This window comes from Hyperoodon ampullatus (genome assembly GCF_949752795.1).
Source record: "Hyperoodon ampullatus genome assembly, chromosome: 1".
Lineage (NCBI taxonomy): Eukaryota > Metazoa > Chordata > Mammalia > Artiodactyla > Ziphiidae > Hyperoodon > Hyperoodon ampullatus.
In genome coordinates, this window is record NC_136914.1 from 4,131,769 (window position 1) to 4,154,210 (window position 22,442).

At 36.0% G+C, this 22,442-nt stretch overlaps 1 protein-coding gene across 4 annotated transcripts in view; it reads left to right on the forward strand.

Moving 5' to 3' along the window:
* The window catches only part of LRBA (LPS responsive beige-like anchor protein), a gene marked incomplete at both ends in the record, with an annotated part of 768,451 nt that overhangs the window by 59,874 nt on the left and 686,135 nt on the right, over positions 1-22,442 (forward strand). For all 4 annotated transcript variants that reach the window (XM_079699415.1, XM_079699414.1, XM_079699417.1 and 1 more), the window contains 2 exons: positions 21,142-21,373; positions 21,591-21,691. In XM_079699415.1, the coding sequence (XP_079555541.1) occupies positions 21,142-21,373; positions 21,591-21,691 (333 nt within the window). The remainder of the gene's footprint in view (positions 1-21,141; positions 21,374-21,590; positions 21,692-22,442) is intronic.

Below are 22,442 nucleotides of genomic sequence, written 5' to 3' on the forward strand. Positions count from 1 at the left end.
GTGACCAGGAGAACGGGGAACTATATGTGCCAGACCTGAGACTGGCCTGTGCCAGTCTCTATGGCCTGGGTGTGAGGTACTGTGACTTTTTTGCCTGGAGAATGCTACAAATTGAATGGGAAATTAAAGGAAGAGTGAGTGCAATATAGACAGAAACAACAGATGTCTATTACAGTGGACATTTAGGTTGTTTCCAGTTTATTCCTCTGCTTTTTTCACATCTGATAAATCTTCCTACTTAAGAATATTGGTGTGAAATTATTAAAATTTCTAAAAGTCCATCTTTTGTGGAGAAAAGTTAGTAATGTAGAGCTCTCTTTTATGTATTCTAAATTTTGCTGTTCCTCAAAATGGGATTTGTAGAGTCTTCAAATTATAAACTATGGAATTTAACAATGTATTTTAAAATAGCTTGAAGGCACTGAGACAGTGATAACATAATACAACTAGTCTTGTTAAAGCTATAGGGATGTTAAAGTGCATGTGATGCTGTAGTTTTAAACCGTTATAAACATAAAATCAAACTCAAATGCCGAAGTAATTGATTTGATTATAGACTGCATGATGTTTTGCTATCTTTTTTATAACCTATGATGTTTTGATTCCAAATAATGTAAGTTCAGTGGACTTGTGACTGGTTGTCACACAGTGACAGATTTCTGAATTTTAAAATATGTCATTGCTGTAAATCACTAGTTTGCTAGATTGAACTAGCAAGCTATTAAAGAACATGGCAGCATTTACTGTAGATAAATGCAAATTTAAAAAGGTTCTGTGTATGAAGGTTTAAATGATTTATTAGCCTTCAATGCACATACGAATCCTAAGTTATGTAATAGATTAAGAAAGTTTCATTTCCTGTTTGAAGGTTTGAATCTGCCTGTTTATTCTGTAATGCAAGTATTTGATGTAAGTAAATAGGATATATAATTAAACTATGTGATATTAATATATGCTTAATCCTTTTTTTGCGTCTTATATGGCAACTTTTTTTAGGTGTAGGGTAAGTGATTAAGTATTATACCAACATTTCTTTTTTAACTGGAGTGGGGAAGTAGGGAGAGTTAAAGAAACTGGCACTATATGTCTTTAGGTGGCCTCAGAATTTGTACTCACAGGAGTTTCTTGATGCCCTTTAATTTGGCTCTCATTTCCTGCCTATGAGAGATTCCTCTAGGTTAGTACAGTTTTCTTTTCAATGGGAAATAATCAGTGAAACAGCTAATCCTATGACAAAGTTACACTTCAGATACATTTGATTATTTTTTTAAATTTAACTTTATTTTGAGATAACTGTAGATTCACATGTAGTTGTAAGAAATAATACAGAGATATTCCTTATACCCTTTACTCAGTTATCCAGTTGGAAAATCTTACAAAACTATAAGTACAATATTGACATTGATATAATCAAGATACAGAAAATTTCCATCACATAAGGCTCCCTGCTGTTGCTCTTTTATATTCATATTTACATTCATCCTTGCTGCACCCCTCTTTAACCCCTGGCAACCCCCAATCTGTTCTTCAGTTCTATAATTTTGTCAGTTCAAGAATTTTATATAGGGCTTCCCTGGTGGTGCAGTGGTTGGGAGTCCGCCTGCCGATGCAGGGGACACAGGTTCGTGCCCTGGTCTGGGAGGATCCCGCATGCCGCGAAGCGGCTGGGCCCGTGAGCCGTGGCCCCTGAGCCTGCGCCTCCGGAGCCTGTGCTCTGCAACGGGAGAGGCCACAGCAGTGACAGGCCCATGTACCGCCAAAAAAAAAGAATTTTATATAAATGGAATCATATACTATATGACCTTTTGTTGTGTTGTGTATTAGTCAGCACAGTTCTCTGGAGATTCACTGAGATTGTTGCGTGTATCAGTAGTTTTTTTGTTTTTTAATTGTTGAGTAGTGTTCCATAGTATGAATATGCCAGTTTGTTTAACCATTGTACTTGTTGAAGGACATCTAAGTTGTTTCCATTTTTTGGCTATGTTGAATAAAGCTACTATAAACATTTGTGTACAGCTTTAAAAAAAAAATTAATTAGTTAATTTATTATTATTTTTTGGCTGCATTGGGTCTTCATTGCTGCATGTGGGCTTTCTCTAGTTGCAGTGAGCTGGGGGCTACTCTTCGTTGCCGTGCGCAGGCTTCTCATTGCGGTGGCTTCTCTTGTTGCAGAGCATGGGCTCTAGGCATGTGGGCTTCAGTAGTTGTGGCTCACGGGCTCTAGAGCACAGGCTCAGTAGTTGTGGCACATGGGCTTAGTTGCTCTGCAGCATGTGGGATCTTCCGGGACCAGTGCTTGAACCTGTGTCCCCTGCATTGGCAGGCGTATTCTTAACCACGGTGCCACCAGGGAAGTCCCTTGTGTACAGCTTTTTGTATGAATATAAGTTTTAATTTCTCTGGGAAATATGCCAGGAGTGCATTTGCTAGATCATGTAGTAGTTGCATATTTATTTTTTCTTTTTATGAAAGTACCAAACTCTTTTACAGTGACTAAGTAATCTTATATATGAATTAGCAACATATGAGTGATTCAGTTTCTCCACATCCCTGTCAGCATTTGATGTTTGTCACTATTTTTTATTTTAGCCATTGTGATAGATGTGTAATGATATCTCATTGTAGTTTTAATTTGCATTTCCTTAATGGCTGATGATGTTGAACATCTTTTCATGTGCTTATTTGTCATCTACATATCTTCTGTGAAATGTGTGTTCTTGTTTTTTGACAATTGGATTTTTGGTTCTAGTATTCTAATTGGATTGTTTGTTTTCTTTGCTGTTGAATTTTGAATGTTTTTTAGATATTATTCCTTCATCAGATGTGGTTTGCAAATATTTTCTTCTAGTCTGTAGCTTATCATTTCATCCTCTTAACAGGATTTTTTGGAGTGCAAAAGTTTTTAATTTAGATAAAGCCCAGTTTATCAGTTTTCTTTTTATGCATCTTGCTTATCACGTCAAGTCTAAGAACTCTGCCTAGTCCTAAATCCTGAAGATTTTCTCCTGTGTGTTTTCCTAAAAGTTTTATGTTTTACATTTAAATCTGTTATCTGTATTGAGTTAGTTTTTGTGTGAGGTATGATACTTAGGTAAAGATCATTTGTTTTTTTATGGATACCTAATTGTGCCAGCATTATTTGTTGAAATTCCTCCACTGAATTGTTGAAACTCAATTGGGATATTTGTGTGGGTCTAATTCTGGATTTTCTTTTCTGTTCTATTGATTTATGTGCCTGTCACTCTGGCAGTACCTCGTAGTGTAGCAATATAAGTCTCGAAGTTGAGTAGATGAATTCCTCCCACTTAATCTTTCTTTTTCAAGATTTTTTTTTTTTTTTTTTTGCTATTCTAGTTCCTTTGCTTTTCAATATAGATTTTAGAATAATCTTTCTATATCTGCAAAAAATCTTGCTGAGATTCTGATAGGAACTGTATTAAAGCTATATATCAGTGTGGGGAGAATTGATGCCTATACTGTGAACACAGTATGTTTCTACATTTATTTATATCTTTTTTCGTTCCTTTCATCATCATTTTATTGTTGTCAGCATCCAAGTCCTGTACATGTTTGGTTAGCTTTACATCTAAAAGTATTTCAGAGTTTTTTGAATGAGTGTAAATAGTATTACATTTTCAGTTTCATTGTCTACATGTTTATTGCTAGTATGTAAAAATGCAATTTAAGAAATACAATGGTTTTTGTATGTTATTACCTCTAACCTTGCTGAACTCACTTATTAGGTCTAAGTGGGGTTTTTTTTTTTTTTCTTGTGAATGCCTTTGGATTTTTTCATAGATAATCATGTTATCTGAAAATAGAGAGAGTTTTATTTCTTCCTTTCTGATTTGTATGCCTTTTATTTCCTTCCTTTGCCAATAATGGCCCTGACTGGAACTTCCAGCATTGTATTGAATAAAAGTAGTGAGAGCACAGATCCTTGCCTTGTTCCTGATCCTAGTGTGAAAGCATTCAGCCTTTTACCATAATTTAATATACATGCTTTTATCAAGTTGAGGAAGTTCTCCTTTATTCCTGTTTTTTTCTGAGAGGTTTTATCATGAGTGGGTGTTGAATTTTTGTTAAATAATTTTTTTTTTGCATTAACTGATAAAATCATGTGCTTTTTCTCTTTTTAGCCTATTAAAATGATGAGGTACATTGATTTTTGAGTACTGGAACAATGTTGCCTCCCTGGGATAAAATCCGTGGTGTGTAATTCTTATATATTGCTGAATTTTACTTGCCAATATTTTGATAAGAAATTTGGGGTCTATATTCATAAGCAATATTGGTGTATAGTGTTCTTTTTTTAAATGTCTTTCTCTGGTTTTGGTATCAGAGTAATAGTAACTTCATAAAGTGAGTTGAGAGTGTAAAATTGTTGTTAATTCTTTTTTAAACATTTGGTAGAATTCTCTAGTGAAACCATGTGAACCTAGAGATTTCTTTGAGAATTTTAAAATTATGAATTTAATTTCCTTAACAGTTATAGGGTTATACAAATTATGTATTTCATATTGGGTAAGTTGTGGTAGCTTGTGCTTTTTGAGGAATTGGTCCATTTAATCTACATTTTGTCATATTATGTATTTAACTGATTTGTGGTATTATTCTTTGTGATCTGCATAGTCTGTAGTGATATTCCCTGTTTCGTTCTTGATTGTGGTAATTTGTATCTTCTCTCTTGTTTCTTTGTCAATCTTGCTAAAGTTTTCTCAATTTTATTGATTCTTTTCAAAGAACTAGCTCTTTATTTCATTGATTTACTCTGTTGTTTTCCTGCTTTCAATATCATTGGCCACTGCTTTTCTCTTTGTTATTTCCTTCCTTCTGCTTGCTTTTGATTTATTTTGCTCTTCTACTAGGTTCTTAAAATTGAAGCTTATATTACTGATTTAAGACTTCTCATTTTTCCTAATACATGCATTTAGTGCTATAAATTTCCCTCAGAACACTGCTTTAGCTATGGCCCACAAATTTTGATATGTTGTATTTTAACCTTGATTTAGTTCATGGCATCTTTTTAGTTCCTTTGAGACTTCCTCTTTGACCCATTATTATTTAGATGTTTAATTTTTACTTTTAAAGTGTATGGAGATTTTTCTGGTATCTTTGTTTTTCTGTTACTGAGTTCTAGTTTGATTCCACTATGGTCAGAGAATCCACTTGGTATGATTTCAATTCCTTTAAATTTGAAGTTTGCATTATGTCCAGGATACAGCTAATTTGGTATACGTTCTGTGATCACTTGAAAACAATATGTATTCTGCTTTTGTTCAGATGAGTCTTCTATAAATGTGAATTAATTCCTATTGGTTGATGGTGTTCTCTGTTTCTTCTTATCCTTGCTGATTTTCTGTATAGTAGTTCTATCAATTATTAAGGGAGGAAGAGTTACTTTTATGACACAATGCTACTTTTTTCCCTGAGAATGAAGGAGAAACCCATGGGAGAGATGGAGTTTTGGGCACTTTAATAGAATATAGATCTGGGGGGAATTTTCCTCTTGGAGGAAAATGATTGAGCATACAGTGGAGAAGGTACATTACTTCCATCTGGTGAGAGAAGAGAAGTAGTGCCAAAATGGAGAATAATGCACAAAAAATGATGAGAATATAGCATAGACACACTTTACAACACTACTCTGAAATGTGAAGATGGTAGGACATTTGTATACCTTGGGATGAAGTATATCTAAGGTACTGGGACAGGGATGTGGAGTGTAATGTGGTGATGATGATAGTAGAGGTAGTGTGTTAGTTAAATTAATAATAGTAAAGGGATGATGGTATGAGAGAGTTATGATAAAGGCATTGAGGAATGATATGTATCTTTTTTGTTTGGTGTTGAAAGGTTTTAAGGAATACAGTCATACGGTTAAAAATGCCAGGAATGGGAATTCCCTGGTAGTCCAGTGGTTAGGACTCTGTGCTTTCCCTGCCGAGGGCGCGGGTTCAATCCCTGGTTGGGGAGCTAATATCCCACAAGCCACGCAGCGTGGCCAGGGGTTGGGGGGAAGACAGGAACAAAGAAAACTTAAGTATGGATCATATTGTCATATAATGAAGAAGTGACTTAGAAATCAGAATGATAATAGCACAACAGAAAGGGCTGTCACCTTTAGCTTACCTTGATGTTAAAGTAGTTATGTTAGTGCATTACATTAGGGTGATATTTTGTTTTAAGTGGAATATGCTTTTTCTTTTGATTTGTTTATTTCCAGTTTGTTTTCAGTTCACTAGGAAGAAAGACTGACGGACCACAGCTTTACCATGACTGTCAGATGAAGTTCTTCTTCTTTTTTTTTATTTAAATTAAAAAAAATTTTATTGGAGTATAGTTGATTTACAATGTTGTGTTAGTTTCAAGTGTACAGCAAAGTGAATCAGTTATACATAGACATACATACACTTTTTTTTTAGATTCTTCTCCTATATAGGCCATTGAGATGTACTGCGTAGAGTATTGAGTAGAGTCCCCTGTGCTATACAGTAGGTTCTTAGTCGTTGTCTATTTTATATATAGTAGTGTGTATATGTCACTCACAATCTTCCATTTTATCCCTCCGTGCCCCCCCATCCCTTGGTAAGCATAAGTTTGTTTTCTACATCTGTGACTCTACTTCTGCTTTGTAAATAAGTTCATTTGTACCCTTTTTTTAGATTCCACATATAAGTAGTATCATACAATATTTGTCTTTCTGTGTCTGACTTACTTCACTCAGTATGACAATCTTAGGTCCATCTATGTTGCTGCAAATGGCATTATTTTGTTCTTTTTTATGGCTGCGTAATATTCCATTGTGTATATGTACTACATCTTCTTTATCCATTCCTCTTTTGATGGACATTTAGGTTGCTTCCATGTCCTGGCTATTATAAATAGTGCTGCAGTGAACATTGGGGTACATGTGTCTTTCCAAACTATGGTCAGAATGGCCATCATCAAAAAATCTACATACAATAAATGCTGGAGAGGGTGTGGAGAAAAGGGAACCCTCCTACACTGTTGGTGGGAATGTAAATTAGTACAGCCAGTATGGAGAACAGTATGGAGGTTCCTAAAAAAACTAAAAATAGAACTACCATATTATCCAGCAACCCCACTCCTAGGCATATACCCGAAAATATTATTCTTGAGATGAGAATTTTAACAGCAGGTGGAAGGAAGTGTGAGTTCCAGTATCCTCATCTAAGAGGATATGCATTAACGAAGATATGTATTAGTTCATTTAATCTTCACAACAACTTTAAGAGATGGGTACCGTTATTACCCCAGTTTTACAGATGAGGAAGTGAGCCATAGAGAGGTGAACTGTCCTGCCCATGCCCATGCCCTTGGTATCTGGTAGACCTAGAAGTCAAGTCCAGATAGTCTGGCTCCAGAGCTGATGCTCTTAACTACTGTTTCTTGTTAGAGGATCTGTATTTCTGAAAACTCTCAATGTATAATTGTTTATGGTTAAAGATCTTGGGCAAAATATAGTTTGGGAGTGTCCCATTAAAGCACTTTACTAACATTAAAATTAAGACATCACACTAAAAGGTAAATAATGATATTTTACTCATCTTTCATTGGTAATAATTGAGACTGTACTCCTGATTTTCATTTCACATCATTGTTGCCAGGAGCTCTCTTTTCCTCAATTTTGATGGAAATGCATCAGATAGTTGTTGTTACAGATAGTGTTACAGATAGTGTACAAACTAAGAAGCATAATTTTTCCTGTCTAGTTTTACACATAAACGTTCAGTGCACTTTGAGAAGATTAAGATGCTGTTTTTTTCCCTTTGGGTTCAAAGAAAATATATACATATTTTGAAAAATTGAAATGTGTCATGAATGTAGTATTTTGAAAGTGAAATCCTTTTATAATCCCATTCTCCAAACTATCACAAACAGCCTGGTGCATATTCCTCAGGCTTTTTCTATAAAAATACTATCATACATGCATAAATACGATATGTGTATGTTAGAGATGTACAGAATAGACCTTTGGCTGAATTAGAATATGCATATGAGACTGAAACCAAATATTACCATCTTAGAAGGTGCTTTTGAGATATAAGAATACTTGTAAAATTTTATTAAAAATTTTAATTTATTGAAAATTCATTATTAAACATTTTAGTAAAGTTTTGTACCTTTCATATCCTAATTCAGAGAATACTTTCTTGGCGCCATGAATTAGTACATTGCTCTTGTGGTCACTGAATAACACATTTGTAAGCCTAAATAGCCTCTTTTTCAGCAGATGTTGATTGGGGAATAAGATACTATTTTGGCTAACTCTCTCAGTAAAGCGTTGATGAAAAGTAAAAGCTGATGGTTATGTTCCTACCTACGTGTTGAACTTTCTTTCTCTCTGCTAGTAACTGTCTTAAGATAAAGTTTTATTACATTTTGTTCAGTGTTAAGAATGACCTTAAACCAAAGGCTTATACACTAATTAAATTATAATGGAATCTTATCATTTACTATTCTTTATTTTAATATTTATTACTTATATACAGTGAGACTCTACCACAATAAATCATGTGGAGTCTAAAAAATTCACTTGTGTAAAATTTGGGGATTGGACTATTTTGAGATTAGTTAAATGTATTTGTAGTCTATGTTGTCTTAAAAAGCACAAAAGTAAAATAACAGTGAAATTTAATACTACAGGGATTTGGTATATTGTGCTGAATATTATTCTTTTGCTTATAAAATATGTACTAGTAGAATTTTTTTTTAATTCAATGAAAGATTAGTGCTTTACAATTTTCAAAGGTTTCTCACACGTGATTTTATATAATCCCATAATAACTCCTTCCCTCCCATACCCTCTTACTTATCAGAGCTTGCATTGTTTTGTTTGAATAAATTTAATACCCAAAGTCTTTACCTTTTGATTCTAGAATATCCATTGATACCTTTGTATGTGAAAACTTGGTATTATTATATCATTTACCTCATTAAAATTAACCTTCTTGGAATATTTTATTATTTAGACAAATGCAATAAAATAGCTATTATTGTTTATCCAGAGATATTATATTTCATAAAACAGGAATTGCTGTTCATCGTTTTTACTTCTGTTGTGTGTATTCAGTTTAATTGTGTTTGGTTATCACTTTGTGATAGAAGGAATTTTTCTAAGGTACAAAATGAATTGTAGTCCCTTAAATTAAAACATACGCTTTTGAATCATATTAAAAACAAAGAGTTTTTGTTGTGTAGCTAAACAAGATAGCTTTTTCTGAAAACCCACTCATTCATTTATGCACCATTTGTTGAACCTCTTATGTTAGTTAGGTTTGTGTTCTGCTGAAAGTAGCAGAATACACATCTAATAGCAATTTCATGAAATATAGGTTTTATTTTTCTCACATAACAAGGAGTTTGGAAGCAGGCAGTTGCTGGCACTAGTGGTTCTACTTAATGCTTCAAGAGCTACATACTTTCTGCCTTTCCTTTTACCATTCTTTTTTCTTTTTTTTTTTTTAACTGCATTGGGTCTTTGTTGCTGCACGTGGGCTTTCTCTAGTTGCGGCAAGCGGGGGCTACTCTTCATTGCAGTGTGCAGGCTTTTCATTGAGGTGGTTTTCCTTTCTTTTCTTTTTTTTTTTTGTGGTACATGGGCCTCTCACTGTTGTGGCCTCTCCCGTTGTGGAGCACAGGCTCTGGATGCGCAGGCTCAGCGGCCATGGCTCACGGGCCCAGCCGCTCCGCGGCATGTGGGATCTTCCCGGACCGGGGCACAAACCTGTGTCCCCTGCATCGGCAGGCGGACTCTCAACCACTGCGCCACCAGGGAAGCCCTCCCGAGGTGGTTTTCTTGTTGCAGAGCACGGGCTCTAGGTGTGCGGGCCTCAGTAGTTGCAGCATGTGGGATCAGTAGTTTGGCGCACAGTCTCTAGGGCATGCAGGCTTCAGTAGTTGTGGCATGCGGGCTCAGTAGTTGTGGCTTGTGGGCTGTAGGGTGCAGGCTCAGTAGTTGTGGCGCACGGGCTTAGTTGCAACGTGGCATGTGGGATCTTCCCGGACCAGGGCTCAAACCCGTGTCCCCTGCATTGGCAGGTGGATTCTTAACCACTGTGCAGGGAAGTCCCCCTTTTACTATTCTTAATGTATTGGCGTTTTGTCTGTCCTTGTGCTTGTAAGCCACGTGATAGCAAGATGGCTGCTGTACCTCTGGGAATCATGTCTGTGTTCTAGGGAGGGAAGAAGGTAGAGGGCAAAACGCTACCCCAGCTACACCTGTTTTCTTTCTATCAAGTGAAACCTTGGTTCGTCCACCTTAGTGCCTTGTGAGTTTGTGTATTACTGATGTTTTAGTTCCTCATCTATTAAGTGGAGATATTGTGGTGGTGGTATTGGTTTTTTTTTTTGTGGTAATTAAAAATGATAATTCATATAAAGTGCTTGGCACAGTACATAGTTCACAGTAATCACTCCATGTATGTTATTATTGTTTTATATTATGTTATCAGTAATAGTTTGTATTTTTATTACTTGTATTTTTATGTCATTAGCTCACAGTAGTCACTCAACACATGTATGCTATTATTGTTTTGTATTTTTAATCATTATTATTTATTTTATTTTGTATTAGGATTCCAAAAAAACCCACAGAAATATATAGGGTAAAAAAGTTTTCCCCGACTACTATTAACTGTTTGATTTGCAATTATATTATTTATTGCTGTGTAACAAATTATCCCCAAACCTTGCAACTTAAAACAGTAATAAACATTTTGTTTTTAAAATTTATTTTATTTTACTTATTTATTTTTGGCTGTGTTGGGTCTTCATTGCTGTGCGTGGGCTTTCTCTAGTTGCGGCGAGTGGGGGCTACTCTTCGTTGTGGTGCACAGGCTTCTTATTGCGGTGGCTTCTCTTGTTGTGGAGCACAAGCTCTAGGTGCCCAGGCTTCAGTAGTTGTGGCACACAGGCTCAGTAGTTGTGGCTTGCGAGCTCTAGAGCATAGGCTCAGTAGTTGTGGCGCACGGGCTTAGTTGCTCTGTGTCATGTGGGATCTTTCCGGACCAGGGCTTGAACCCATGTCCTCTGCATTGGCAGGCAGATTCTTAACCACTGCACCACCAGGGAAGCCCAGTAATAAACATTTATCAGCTCACAGTTTCTGTGGGTCAAGAATTTAGGGGCAGATTGCTTGGATAGTTCTAGGTCAGGGTCTCTTAGGAGGTTGTGTTTAAGATGTTGGCTGGGGTTACAGTCATCTGAAGGCTTAACTGAGGCTGGAGGACCTGCTTCCAAGGCTTCTTATGTGACTGGCAAGTTGGTGCTGAATATTGGTGGGAGGCCTCTGTTCCTCTCCAAGAGGGTCTGTTACAGAGCTGCTTGAGTATCCTCATGACATGGTGGCTGATTTTCCTCAGAATGAGTGATACGAGGGAAGCCATAAAGTCCTTAATGACCTAGCCTTGGAAATCACACGTTACATCTGCTGAACTCTGTTGGCACACTGAGCAGCTCTAATTTAATGTGGGAGATGTCTGTCTTGCTTGGCTTTTAGACTGAATTGTTCATGAAGGGATAGGGGTTCATTAAAAAAAAATATATATATATATATATATTTATTTATTTGGCTGCATTGGGTCTTCGTTGCAGCATGTGGGATCTTTTGTTGTGGCACGTGGGTGCTTTGTTGTGGTGCACAGTCTTCTCTAGTTGTGGCACACGGGCTTCCCTCTAGTTGTGGTGCACAGGCTCCAGAACATGTGGGGTCAGTAGTTGTGGCACACGGGCTCTCTAGTTGTGGTGTGCGGGATCCAGAGTGCACAGCCTCTCTAGTTGTGGCGTGCGGGCTCTGTAGTTGTGGTGCGTGGGGTCAGTAGTTGCGGCGCACAGGTTTAGTTGCCCCATGGCATATGGGATCTTAGTTGCCCAACAAGGGATCAAACCCATGTCCCCAGCATTGGAAGGTGGATTCCTAACCACCGGACCACCAGGGAAGTCTCGATAGGGATTCATTTTGATGGATTTTGTTTGCTCATATTTTCTTTTCCCTTGAAGTAATCTTAATTTAAGATGTCTCTTTCTTTGCCTAATTATTAAATTCTATAAATCGTAAAAAGAAACCTATGAAAAATAAGTAGGTTGTTTAAAACATTTACCTAAAAATGTGAAAGGCCTTCTAAATGTTTGTGTAAACATAGTTAATTCTGTCATATTATTCATAGCAATAAGCTTCAAGAACACAATACATTATCCTGTGTTTCTCAGAAAAGCTTTTGAAGAATGCTATTACTGTGAAAAGCTCTTGTCAAAAAAAAAAAGTTAAAAGAAAAAAGAGATTTGTTTCATTGTCAGATAAGTTTTGGGAAGTCCATACATTGGTTATACATCTTTTGACATTTATAATGCACAGTGAATATTAAAGCTCTGAGAATTTCATCGTGTAAACATGTCTCGCCTTGTTTAATCCAGTGTTTCTCAGGCTTATTTAATCATAGAAACTTTTTGCTTAATACTGGTTTTGTATACATGCCATAGTGCAGTGAAAATTTCTAATTCTTATGAAAGGTACAATGAACAATGAGAGGAGGAGAGGTTATTTGCTACTTTTTGGTACATTTGGGGATTTAAAAAAGTATAAAGATGATAATTTATTATCAGACATGCATTTTGACTAATTTCCTATAGATAGTGAAGTTCACAAATTTTTCAAATACTTACTGTAGCTCACTATATAAAGAAACTTTAGAAAACCCAACTTAAATGTTAGATTATTAATGAAGATGTAAGGAAAGCATAAGGCTAGGAGTCAAATAGTCTGATTAGAAGTTTTGGCTGTGAATTAATGCACAGTCTTTTTGTTCCTGTATAAATAGATGTGAAATAATTGATATATATGACTTACCTCGTTCTTGTAAGGATTAGCTACAATAGTAGAAATGGAAATTTTATATCAGTATAAGTGTGTTGGTAATATTACTGAAACTACTGATGCTTTTGGGCATTCTAACAAATTAGTGAAAGACCTGAAAGACAGTAAGTGGAAGAAGGAGGACAAAAAACTCAAAGGGAGTAATTTTAAATGGCTGACAGGAAGTTATAATTGTTCCTTACGGAGTTTACTTTAATTCTCTTAATTTGCATATTTGGAATTTTATGATTGTAGAAAATCTTGATAATCTTTGTTAATATATTAGTGTAAGACCTCCAAGCCCAGACCAGTCTCACTGTGAGATTATGGTATAATTCTATTCTTTTTACTTTTCCTGGGGTATTTGTGATTGTAGTAAACATTACAGAATGCTAAGGATTAAAAATTTCTGTTCACCTCTTCTAATTTCCTTGTATTCCATGTCTTCTCCATCTGAATTCAACATTGTTGCCTCTAGTCAGTGGATTTTACTTTTCTCTTACCTTTGATGTAAATGACTTGAGCTTGTGTTTTTAGATTTATTTTACACCATAGTTTACTAAGACATACAGTAAAATTCACTCTTTTTAGATGTACGGTTTTATGAAGTTTGACACATGGATTTGCTTGGGTATCCAGTACCGTAATCAAGATACTGAAAATGTTATCATCCCAGAAAAGTCCCTTCATGCTTTTCTGTCGTTAATTCTGTCCCTCCTTCCTCAGCTCCTGGCAACCACTGATCTAACTTCCTTCCCTATACTTTTTTCTTTTCCAGAGCATCATATAAATGGAATCATACAATATGTAGCTTTTTGTTTGTTTGTTTTGTTTGTTTGTTTGTTTTTTTTGCGTTACGCGGGCTTCTCACTGCTGTGGCTTCTCCCGTTGCGGAGCACAGGCTCCGGATGCGCACGCTCAGCGGCCATGGCGCACGGACCCAGCCGCTCCGCGGCATGTGGGATCTTCCCAGACCGGGGCACGAACCCGCGTCCCCTGCATCGGCAGGCGGACTCTCAACCACTGCGCCACCAGGGAAGCCCAATATGTAGCTTTTATGTCTAGCTTCTTTGACTTAGTATTATGTTTTTGAGATTGATTCATATTGTTAATGGTATGGCTAATTTGTTCCTTATTATTGCTGATTAGTATTGTATTGTATGGTTGTACCACAATGTGTTTATCCATTTACTAGTTGATGGACATCTGAATTGTTTCCAGTTTTTGGTGATTATGAATAAAACTGCTATAAACATTCATGTACAGATCTTTATGTGGACAAATGCTTTCATGAAATGGGTTGAGCTTTTTCAGGGATCTTAATACTTCATTATTATTATTTTTTTTTTTTAATTTTTTTTTTTTTGCGGTACGTGGGCCTGTCCTGTTGCGGAGCACAGGCTCCAGACGCGCAGGCTCAGCGGCCATGGCTCACGGGCCCAGCCGCTCCGCGGCATGTGGGATCTTCCCAGACCGGGGCACGAACCCATGTCCCCTGCATCGGCAGGTGGACTCCCAACCACTGCGTCACCAGGGAAGCCCAATACTTCATTATTTTATTGTTGAAACTTTAGTGCCTACTTTATCTTTTGGAGAGAGATTAAGTTACTAGAAGTAGGACTTCAGGTTTCTTGCTTATTGCACTGGGATGTAGTAAGAACTCAAATTTGTTTCTTTAATTTTTAAGTTATGAAAATAATGAATAATATTTAAACCTAATGGTATATATACTAAGGATCTATTACATGTCAAACATAGTGCTAAGATTAAAAAGGATAAAAAGTATATTTTGAAATGGTTCCTATTTTCTGGGATCATCATTTATGCTCTTTGAGTGGAAAAGATTTATGGGAAATAATTGAAGAAGAAGTGGGGGACTTCCCTGGTGGTCCAGTGGTTAAGACTTCACCTTCCAGTGCAGGGGTGCAGGTTCGATTCCTGGTCCGGGAGCTAAGATCCCACATGCCTTGTGGCCAAAAACCTAAAACATAAAAAACAAGCAACATTGTAACAAATTCAGTAAAGACTTTAAAAATGGTCCACATCAAAAAAATCTTTAAAAAGGTGATTAAAATTTGTGATATGAAAAAATAATGTATGATAAGATTGAAATATTAGGTTAAATCATATGAAATTGTTATAGTCAGAAACATTTGAATATTGGTAATATAATATGGGTTATCCAGGTTATTGTAAGCTGGAAAGGTCAGAATGGTCCTCAGAAGAGACAGATCTTAAGAAAATGTGGTTCTTCAAACGATACAGGAAAGTGAGAAGCCAATCGTAGAGAATAGCAAATTTAACCTAATTTTCTGAAATGAGAAATTTCTTGTATTAGACTAAATATTCTGTAATTCCTAGGACCTGGATATAGTTTTTTAAAATCATAGTTTTAGAAGGGACAAGGGAGAATCAGAGTGAAGTGCTAAAAAGAAAATTTGTTTAATCCAAGCCTTACTGTTGAAAGTATTTTATAATTCATATTGGATCCTAAAATAGCAGATTTAATTGCCAGTACCTAAAAATTAGGATATATTTTAGACTGTTATATTTGTGTGAAATTCTTGAATGGGATATGTCATTTTACTAAGGGTCATAATTACTGTAATGCATAATGAACTTATTGCCTTTTCTTACATGTATTGCATCTAGTTCATAATTATTTCTACTTATATCTATAGCAGTGAGAGAAACACCTTGCTGTCTTTACTTACATAAATTAAAATTCCAGCAGAGAGAAATATTACTATCCAGGAAGTTTCTGATCTGAAAGTAGACCTGACATTACCAAAATAAGTCTGAAAATCTTGTGTAGGAATTGGGGCTTTTTGTGTTCAAATTCTGAGGATTCACAGTATTGATGACTACTAGAAAGGGCTCAGTTATTATAGATGAATATACCATCTTTCCTTCCTTTACTTTTGGACCTTTCTATAAACAGATGTTTGTCCTTCTCGTATTATCCTCTATGTCTCTCAACCTCTCTTTCATATTGCCTCTCTCTCTCTTGCCTTCTGGGACTTTGCTTAGCTCTTTTAGTTCTCAGATTATTATTATTATTATTTTTGGCTGCACCATGTGGCACATGGGATGTCAGTTGCTCAACCAGGGATCGAACCTGTGCCCCTGCAGTGGAAGTGCAGAGTCATAACCACTGGACTGCCAGGGAAGTCCCTCAACAATATATTTTTTATTTTTGAAAAACTGAGAACAAATTACAGAACTATTTCTGAAAGGAAAGTGAAGTGCTGTCTCTATTAAATGAAGGTGCTGGGAGGAGGTAAGCTGAACAGAGTTTCTAGGTCATGGTCTGGCTTTTTAAAGAGTTATATGAACCCTTACTGGGATATTTAGTAGGCAACATCAAAAATGAACCCTAGGGAATACAGAGGTGTATCAGTTTGCTAGGGCTGCTATAGCACAGTACCAAAAATTGGATGGCTTAGACAAAATATAGGAAATATCTAGTTAGGGGCATAAGCTGCAATTGTCCTCTGTCCAGTTTCTGTATACTGTACTCCATCTTTGAGGAAAAATTTAGCAAGTTTCCAGGGAAAACATAGCTTTACTTTGAAGTATTAGAATTTTCTATGTATGATAGTCTTTCCAGTTTTATAAATCTTTTGAAGAGAAAATAATTATTTTTGGTCTATATTTGTTTCTTGTTTTTTTGAAAATACAAGTGACTTAGGTTTAATGACTAATTTCAGCTTAAAACCTTTTATTAATGTAACCGTTGTGAAGAAAACTCCTAATACAAAACTTGTGAAGGTTTATTTAGATTCTTTGAATAATACACATTAAAATTTCTATAATCTTGTACATTAAACTATAACCTGTAGAAAGCATGTTATGCCACCCTGAAGGTGGCTATATAAATTGTTTATGAGGTTCAGACCAAGACTAAAATATGTTGAAATGGGGAGTTTTGAAAAACGTTCTGTATAGCAAAGGAGACCAAATCATGCTAAAATGCAGAAAAAGACTATACATCACTTTCCAGGCTACATTATTCAAAAAAATACAACCATAAAAAAGGTAATGAGATTACATTTTCACATTTCATGGCTAGTAAAGTGCATTAGGCTGCTCAGATATTCATAACTTACTGTGACATTTGGGAAGATTACATTTTGTAGTGCACAGCCATTACTACAGCTCACATAATAACTAGCCAGTGCCTAGACTTGGATTTTGATCCCTGTCATTGGAAACAAATTTGTGTTTTGAAGGTTGATCAGTTTCAAATAACTATTAGAAAGGGTTAATGTGACATACTGTAGACCCTGTGCATGCTTTTTAGGTATAATAGATATGCATATATATAGTATATCAAATATGCCACATATTTGTATGTACCAATTTCTGTCCTCAATTTTCTCCTTGAAAGGCACACTTCATAATATTTAAAGCAGTGGAGAAATATTTGAAACACCTGTCTGGCTATTGCTCTCACAGTATAAACTCAATTTAAAATCTGGTGAAATATTTGGAGGTTTTTTGGAAATTACTTTCAAAAATTAATTCTATAGCTTCTTGGAAGGGTGGTTACTGATGGTAATAAACACAGATCAAAATGAAAGATTGATGTAAGTAATATTAAGGGGAAGGTAAGGTAACTTAAGTTAGTTGCAACAAGGTTTTTTTTAAATAATAAATTTATTTACTTATTTAATTTATTTATTTATGGCTGCATTGGGTCTTGGTTGCTGTGCACCGGCTTTCTCTAGTTGTGGTGAGCGGGGGCTACTCTTTGTTGCGGCGCGCGGGCTTCTCAATGAGGTGGCTTCTCTTGTTGCGGGGCACAGGCTGTAGGTGCGCGGGCTTCAGTAGCTGCAGCACATGGGCTCAGTAGTTGCGGCACACGGGCTCTAGAGTGCAGGCTCAGTAGTTGTGGTGCATGGGCTTAGTTGCTCCACGGTATGTGGGATCTTCCTGGACCAAGGCTTGAACCCATGTTCCCTGCATTGGCAGGCGGATTCTTAACCACTGCGCCACCAGGGAAGTCCTGCAACTAGGTTTTTGACCTATTCAGATCTGTGTGGAGGATGTCCAAAAGTGTATGTATACTACAAACTCTCCCCTGGCCCTCGTTCCCCAGATGCTCAGTTACCTCTTTAGAGGCAATCACTATTTAGTTTCTTGTGTATTGTTCTTAGGCATATGTCAGTATGTATATGTTTTACACTTAAATTGTAGCCCACTATCATGCTTTTTTCCACTTCAGTTTTCTCAACTAAACAACGTATTTTAGAGATCTTTTTCTGTCAAACGGAGCTCCCTCATTATTTTCAGTGGCTGCATCATATTCCATTATATGGTTAAACACAACTTTACTTTATAATGTGTTTTTTTGGGGAGGTATTGTGTCTTCTATTTTCTATTAAAATGCTAAAATGAAGTTCTTGTATGTAACATCATTACCTAAATATATCTGTGGAATAAATTTCTAGTTGTTAAGGTAGTCATTTGTGCTTGCTTCTATTTAGCATAATGCTTTTGAGCTTGATTCATATTGTTAACTGTAATCAGTAGTTTCATTACCAAATAATTTTGTCATTTATAGTAGTTTTTCAGTTTTCCAGATATATATTATATCATCTGAAAATAATTGGAATTTAAATCCTCTGTTCTGATATTTATACATGTTGCTGCCTTTTGACCAAATGTGATTTCTGTATCTCCAGAATAATATCAAATGATAGTAATGATAGTGCATCCTAGTCTTATTTCTGACTTTCATGAGAATCATTCCAATTTTCCTATATGGACATAATGCTGGCTTTTTGGGTGTATTTTATTATTAAAGGAAGTCTTTTAACATTAATAAATGAAGAAAGTTTGGTAGAAATATAAAACCACCATTTAGCTATGCCACAGTATTTACAGTTGCAGGTAAGATCCATCAATGGATGCTAAAAAGTATGATGAGAAACAAGATATTTGTATAGTCTCAAAGTATTCTTCACAAGAATGCTTAATAATTTAAAAATGAAAGATAGTAACTTTAAAATGGAAAAAATTTGACAGACACCTCTTAAGCAGGTGATCAAAGCTAACTTCACCAATAGCGAGACATACTGACTTCAGGTACCTTCCGAAATGATACACCGAGAAGGACACACATCACTTCTGGGGTGTTTTTACCAAAAATGCATAGCCTGAATTTAAACATGAAGAAATGTTCAGATTGGAAGACAGTCTATAAAATAACTGGCAAATACACTTCAAAAGTGCCAAATTCATGAAAGTCAAAGAATGCCTGTGCCACTGTCTCAGTTTGGAGAAGACTAAGGGGATGCTGATCCTGGATCAGAAAAAGAACATTAGTGTGACAAGTGTCAATATTTGAGTAAGATCTGTAGTATTGTACCTGGTTTTAATGACTGTATTATGATGATGTAATATATTCACATTAGGGGAAGCTGGTTAAAGGGTATACAGGAACTGTATACTATTTTGCAGTTTTTGAATGTCTGAATTATTTCAGAATAAAAAGTTAAAGAGAAAACAAGCAAAAAACAGTCACAAGTAATCACAAAATCAAAAAAAAATCTCTATTAGACTTCTTATGTAGCTTACAGAATTTTGGGGAGCACTTAGGGAACCAAGCACGTATACTTCATAGCCAGGACCATGTAGCTAGGAGAATTGGCCCAATCACACCAAGGGACTCTTTTAGCAGAAACCCATCTGTCATCTCCTTATGCTGCATGTTACTGATTATGCAAAGAATTGTACACTAAAATCTCTGCCAGAGCTTTCCTAGAAAACCCAAAAGCCTTTATGACTGTGCTTGCTAGGAATTCTTATCTCCCTGCATGCAGATACTGCCTCCTGTTTTTCATTTTTCCATTTTTTCTTTCTCGTGCCAGTGTGTATCTTTGACAGAACCTGGGACGCATATCAGTCCCTGGCTGCAAGGAGTTTTAATTGATTTCCTAGTTCTGTACCATCTTTGCTTTTCTGAAGTAAACTCTACTTGGTCATGTCTATTATTATTTTTTTTTTTTAAATTTATTTGGTCGTGCCTGGTCTTAGTTGTGGCTCATGGGCTCCTTAGTTGCGGCTCATGGGCTCCTTAGTTGTGGCAGGCGGCCTCCTTAGTTGTGGCATGTGAACTCTTAGTTGCAGCATGCATGTGGGATCTAGTTCCCTGACCAGGGATTGAACCTGGGTCCCCTGCATTGGGAGCACGGAGTCCTAACTGCTGCGTCACCAGGGTAGTCCCTATTCTTTTATGAGCTGTTGGATTTTGTTTTGTACAATTCACTTTCTCCTAATTCTTGCCTACCTTTTAGGTTTAGGAAAGCATAATGAAAAATGAAGGTGTATTTAGAAGGACAGGAGTGTAGGTGAATCATGTATGTAACTGTTCTTACAGATCTTTAAAAACATCTAGTTAAAAAAGATAGGCCTGCAAAGGTAATTCTAAAAGTATTTTAATTCCTTTAAACAATTGGGGTTTGTTCAAATTAAAAAACTTTCCCTCTGTGAGGATGCTATTGGTGAGATGGCAAGGTAGGAATAGGTCAGTACAGCTTTCTCTGGGTGGATTTTCTGATAGCAATATCAATGAAATAAATTTTCTTGATTACTAACTTTGAGTGTGTGACTAAGTTTAAGTTATGTTTGAGTTATCCTGATTATTGACAGGGGGGATCAAAGTGGATAGGTGTAATAAACGAAGAATTTGACCAGTAAAAATTACATGTTTTGTGTCCACTCTAAACCTTTTTCAGCTTTTCATTTTTGCTGTGAGCTCATACATGTATAAGTAGCAAAGGACATTTAGGTTGCTGTGAGTAGCTCACAGATTACCTAATTCATAAATGAAACGTTGAATTAGAAACAATTATAGAGCTAAGTTAGATCTTTATTAGTATCAGGGCAGGCAGTTGTAGTGATTTACCTAAACGTCCTCCATTTGTTGAAAATACTTCCATTTTTATATTCTAAGTCTCGCTTGACTTTGTGCTATCTTAACTTGAAGATTTCTTTAGAAGCTTTATTTTTTTAGAGCTGTGTGTATTTGTGTGTGTGTGTGTGTATGTGTATTAAAGATCTTTTTATTGTTGTAGGGGGTAGAGAAGAATGTGTATGGGAGCGCTGAATCCTAACCACTAGACTACCAGGGAAGGGAAGAATGTATATGGATAGTTACTGTGAATCTAAAGCTTAGGAGTGTACTCTAGTTATATTGAAGAAGTACTAATGCTTTTAATGTTTTTTTTTCTTTCCCTCCTTCCCCCTGCCCCTGGAAGTTGGTAGGAGGACAATTTGATTTAGAAATGAATTTCATTATTCAAGAAGGTGAGAGTATCATCTGCATGGTGGACCTATTAGAGAAATGTGATGTTACTTGCCAAGCAGAAGTCTGGAGCATGTTTACAGCCATTCTGAAGAAAAGCATACGAAATCTTCAGATCTGCACTGAAGTAGGCCTTGTTGAGAAAGTGCTTGGGAAAATTGAAAAAGTTGACAATATGATAGCAGGTATGACTTTCTATAATACAATGGTTGTGAAGAAATGAAGTTTGATTCTTAAGTACTCTATTTTTCTTATTTAATAATATTTATTAAATAAATATTGAGCATCTAACATGTACCTGGAACTTTAGTGTCCAAACTGTTAAGTAAGCACCATATATTTTAATCTTGCAAGAAATATAAGTAGCTTAATTATTTTATTTTTTGCTTTCTTTGTTTCCAGATCTTTTAGTTGACATGTTGGGAGTGCTGGCTAGCTACAATTTGACAGTTCGAGAACTAAAGCTGTTCTTCAGTAAACTTCAAGGAGATAAAGGACAATGGGTAAGCTTAAATACTCTTTGATATTTGAAACTGTTCCCCTCCCCAAACATATTAGTAGCTTTTAAGCAATTGATATTGTTGCACAGGGGGTAAATGTCAAATTGAGGGGGAGAGATCAGTTAGAATAGCATTTAGCTCTCTACAGCTACTTTTGCCATCACCTGACACAGGTGAGAACTGGGTGTTCCAGGCAGGTTGGTAATTTGGTCCTTCCTCAAATGTTTTAAATAATTTTAATTTTTTTAAAATTTCAACATTTTAAAATTCAACATAAAAATTCAACATTAATTAGAGGAAAAAGGTAAGGTCAGAGAAATAAAAATCCTGGGTAGCAGCATCTAGCTTCTCTTTCTATCAGTCTGAGTAGTTTCAACTTGAATAACCCACTCGGTGAACAAAAGCGCTGAGGTTAATTGGATCCACCCTCTTTAGATGCAATTTCATGGTCTTTTGTGATGGGTGGTAGCGGTCAACTGATTTTGAACTCCAGGTGCCTTATCAAACTGTTTCTTCCTACTCTTTAGTTACTTATGCCTTAGAGGAATACTAGTAAATATTTTCTCCATTTTTGTCGCATTTCTTGGCTTGGTTTAGAGCTCTTTAGAAATCATTGCCTGCAGCAACTACTCAGCCAGCTGATCCTTAATCTGCCTCTGTTTAAGTATATCTAAATTTGTGCTCTGCAGTTATACACTCTAATTTATTGTATTAAAATGATTGGATTCTTTAGTTTCTTTGTATTGAACTCTAG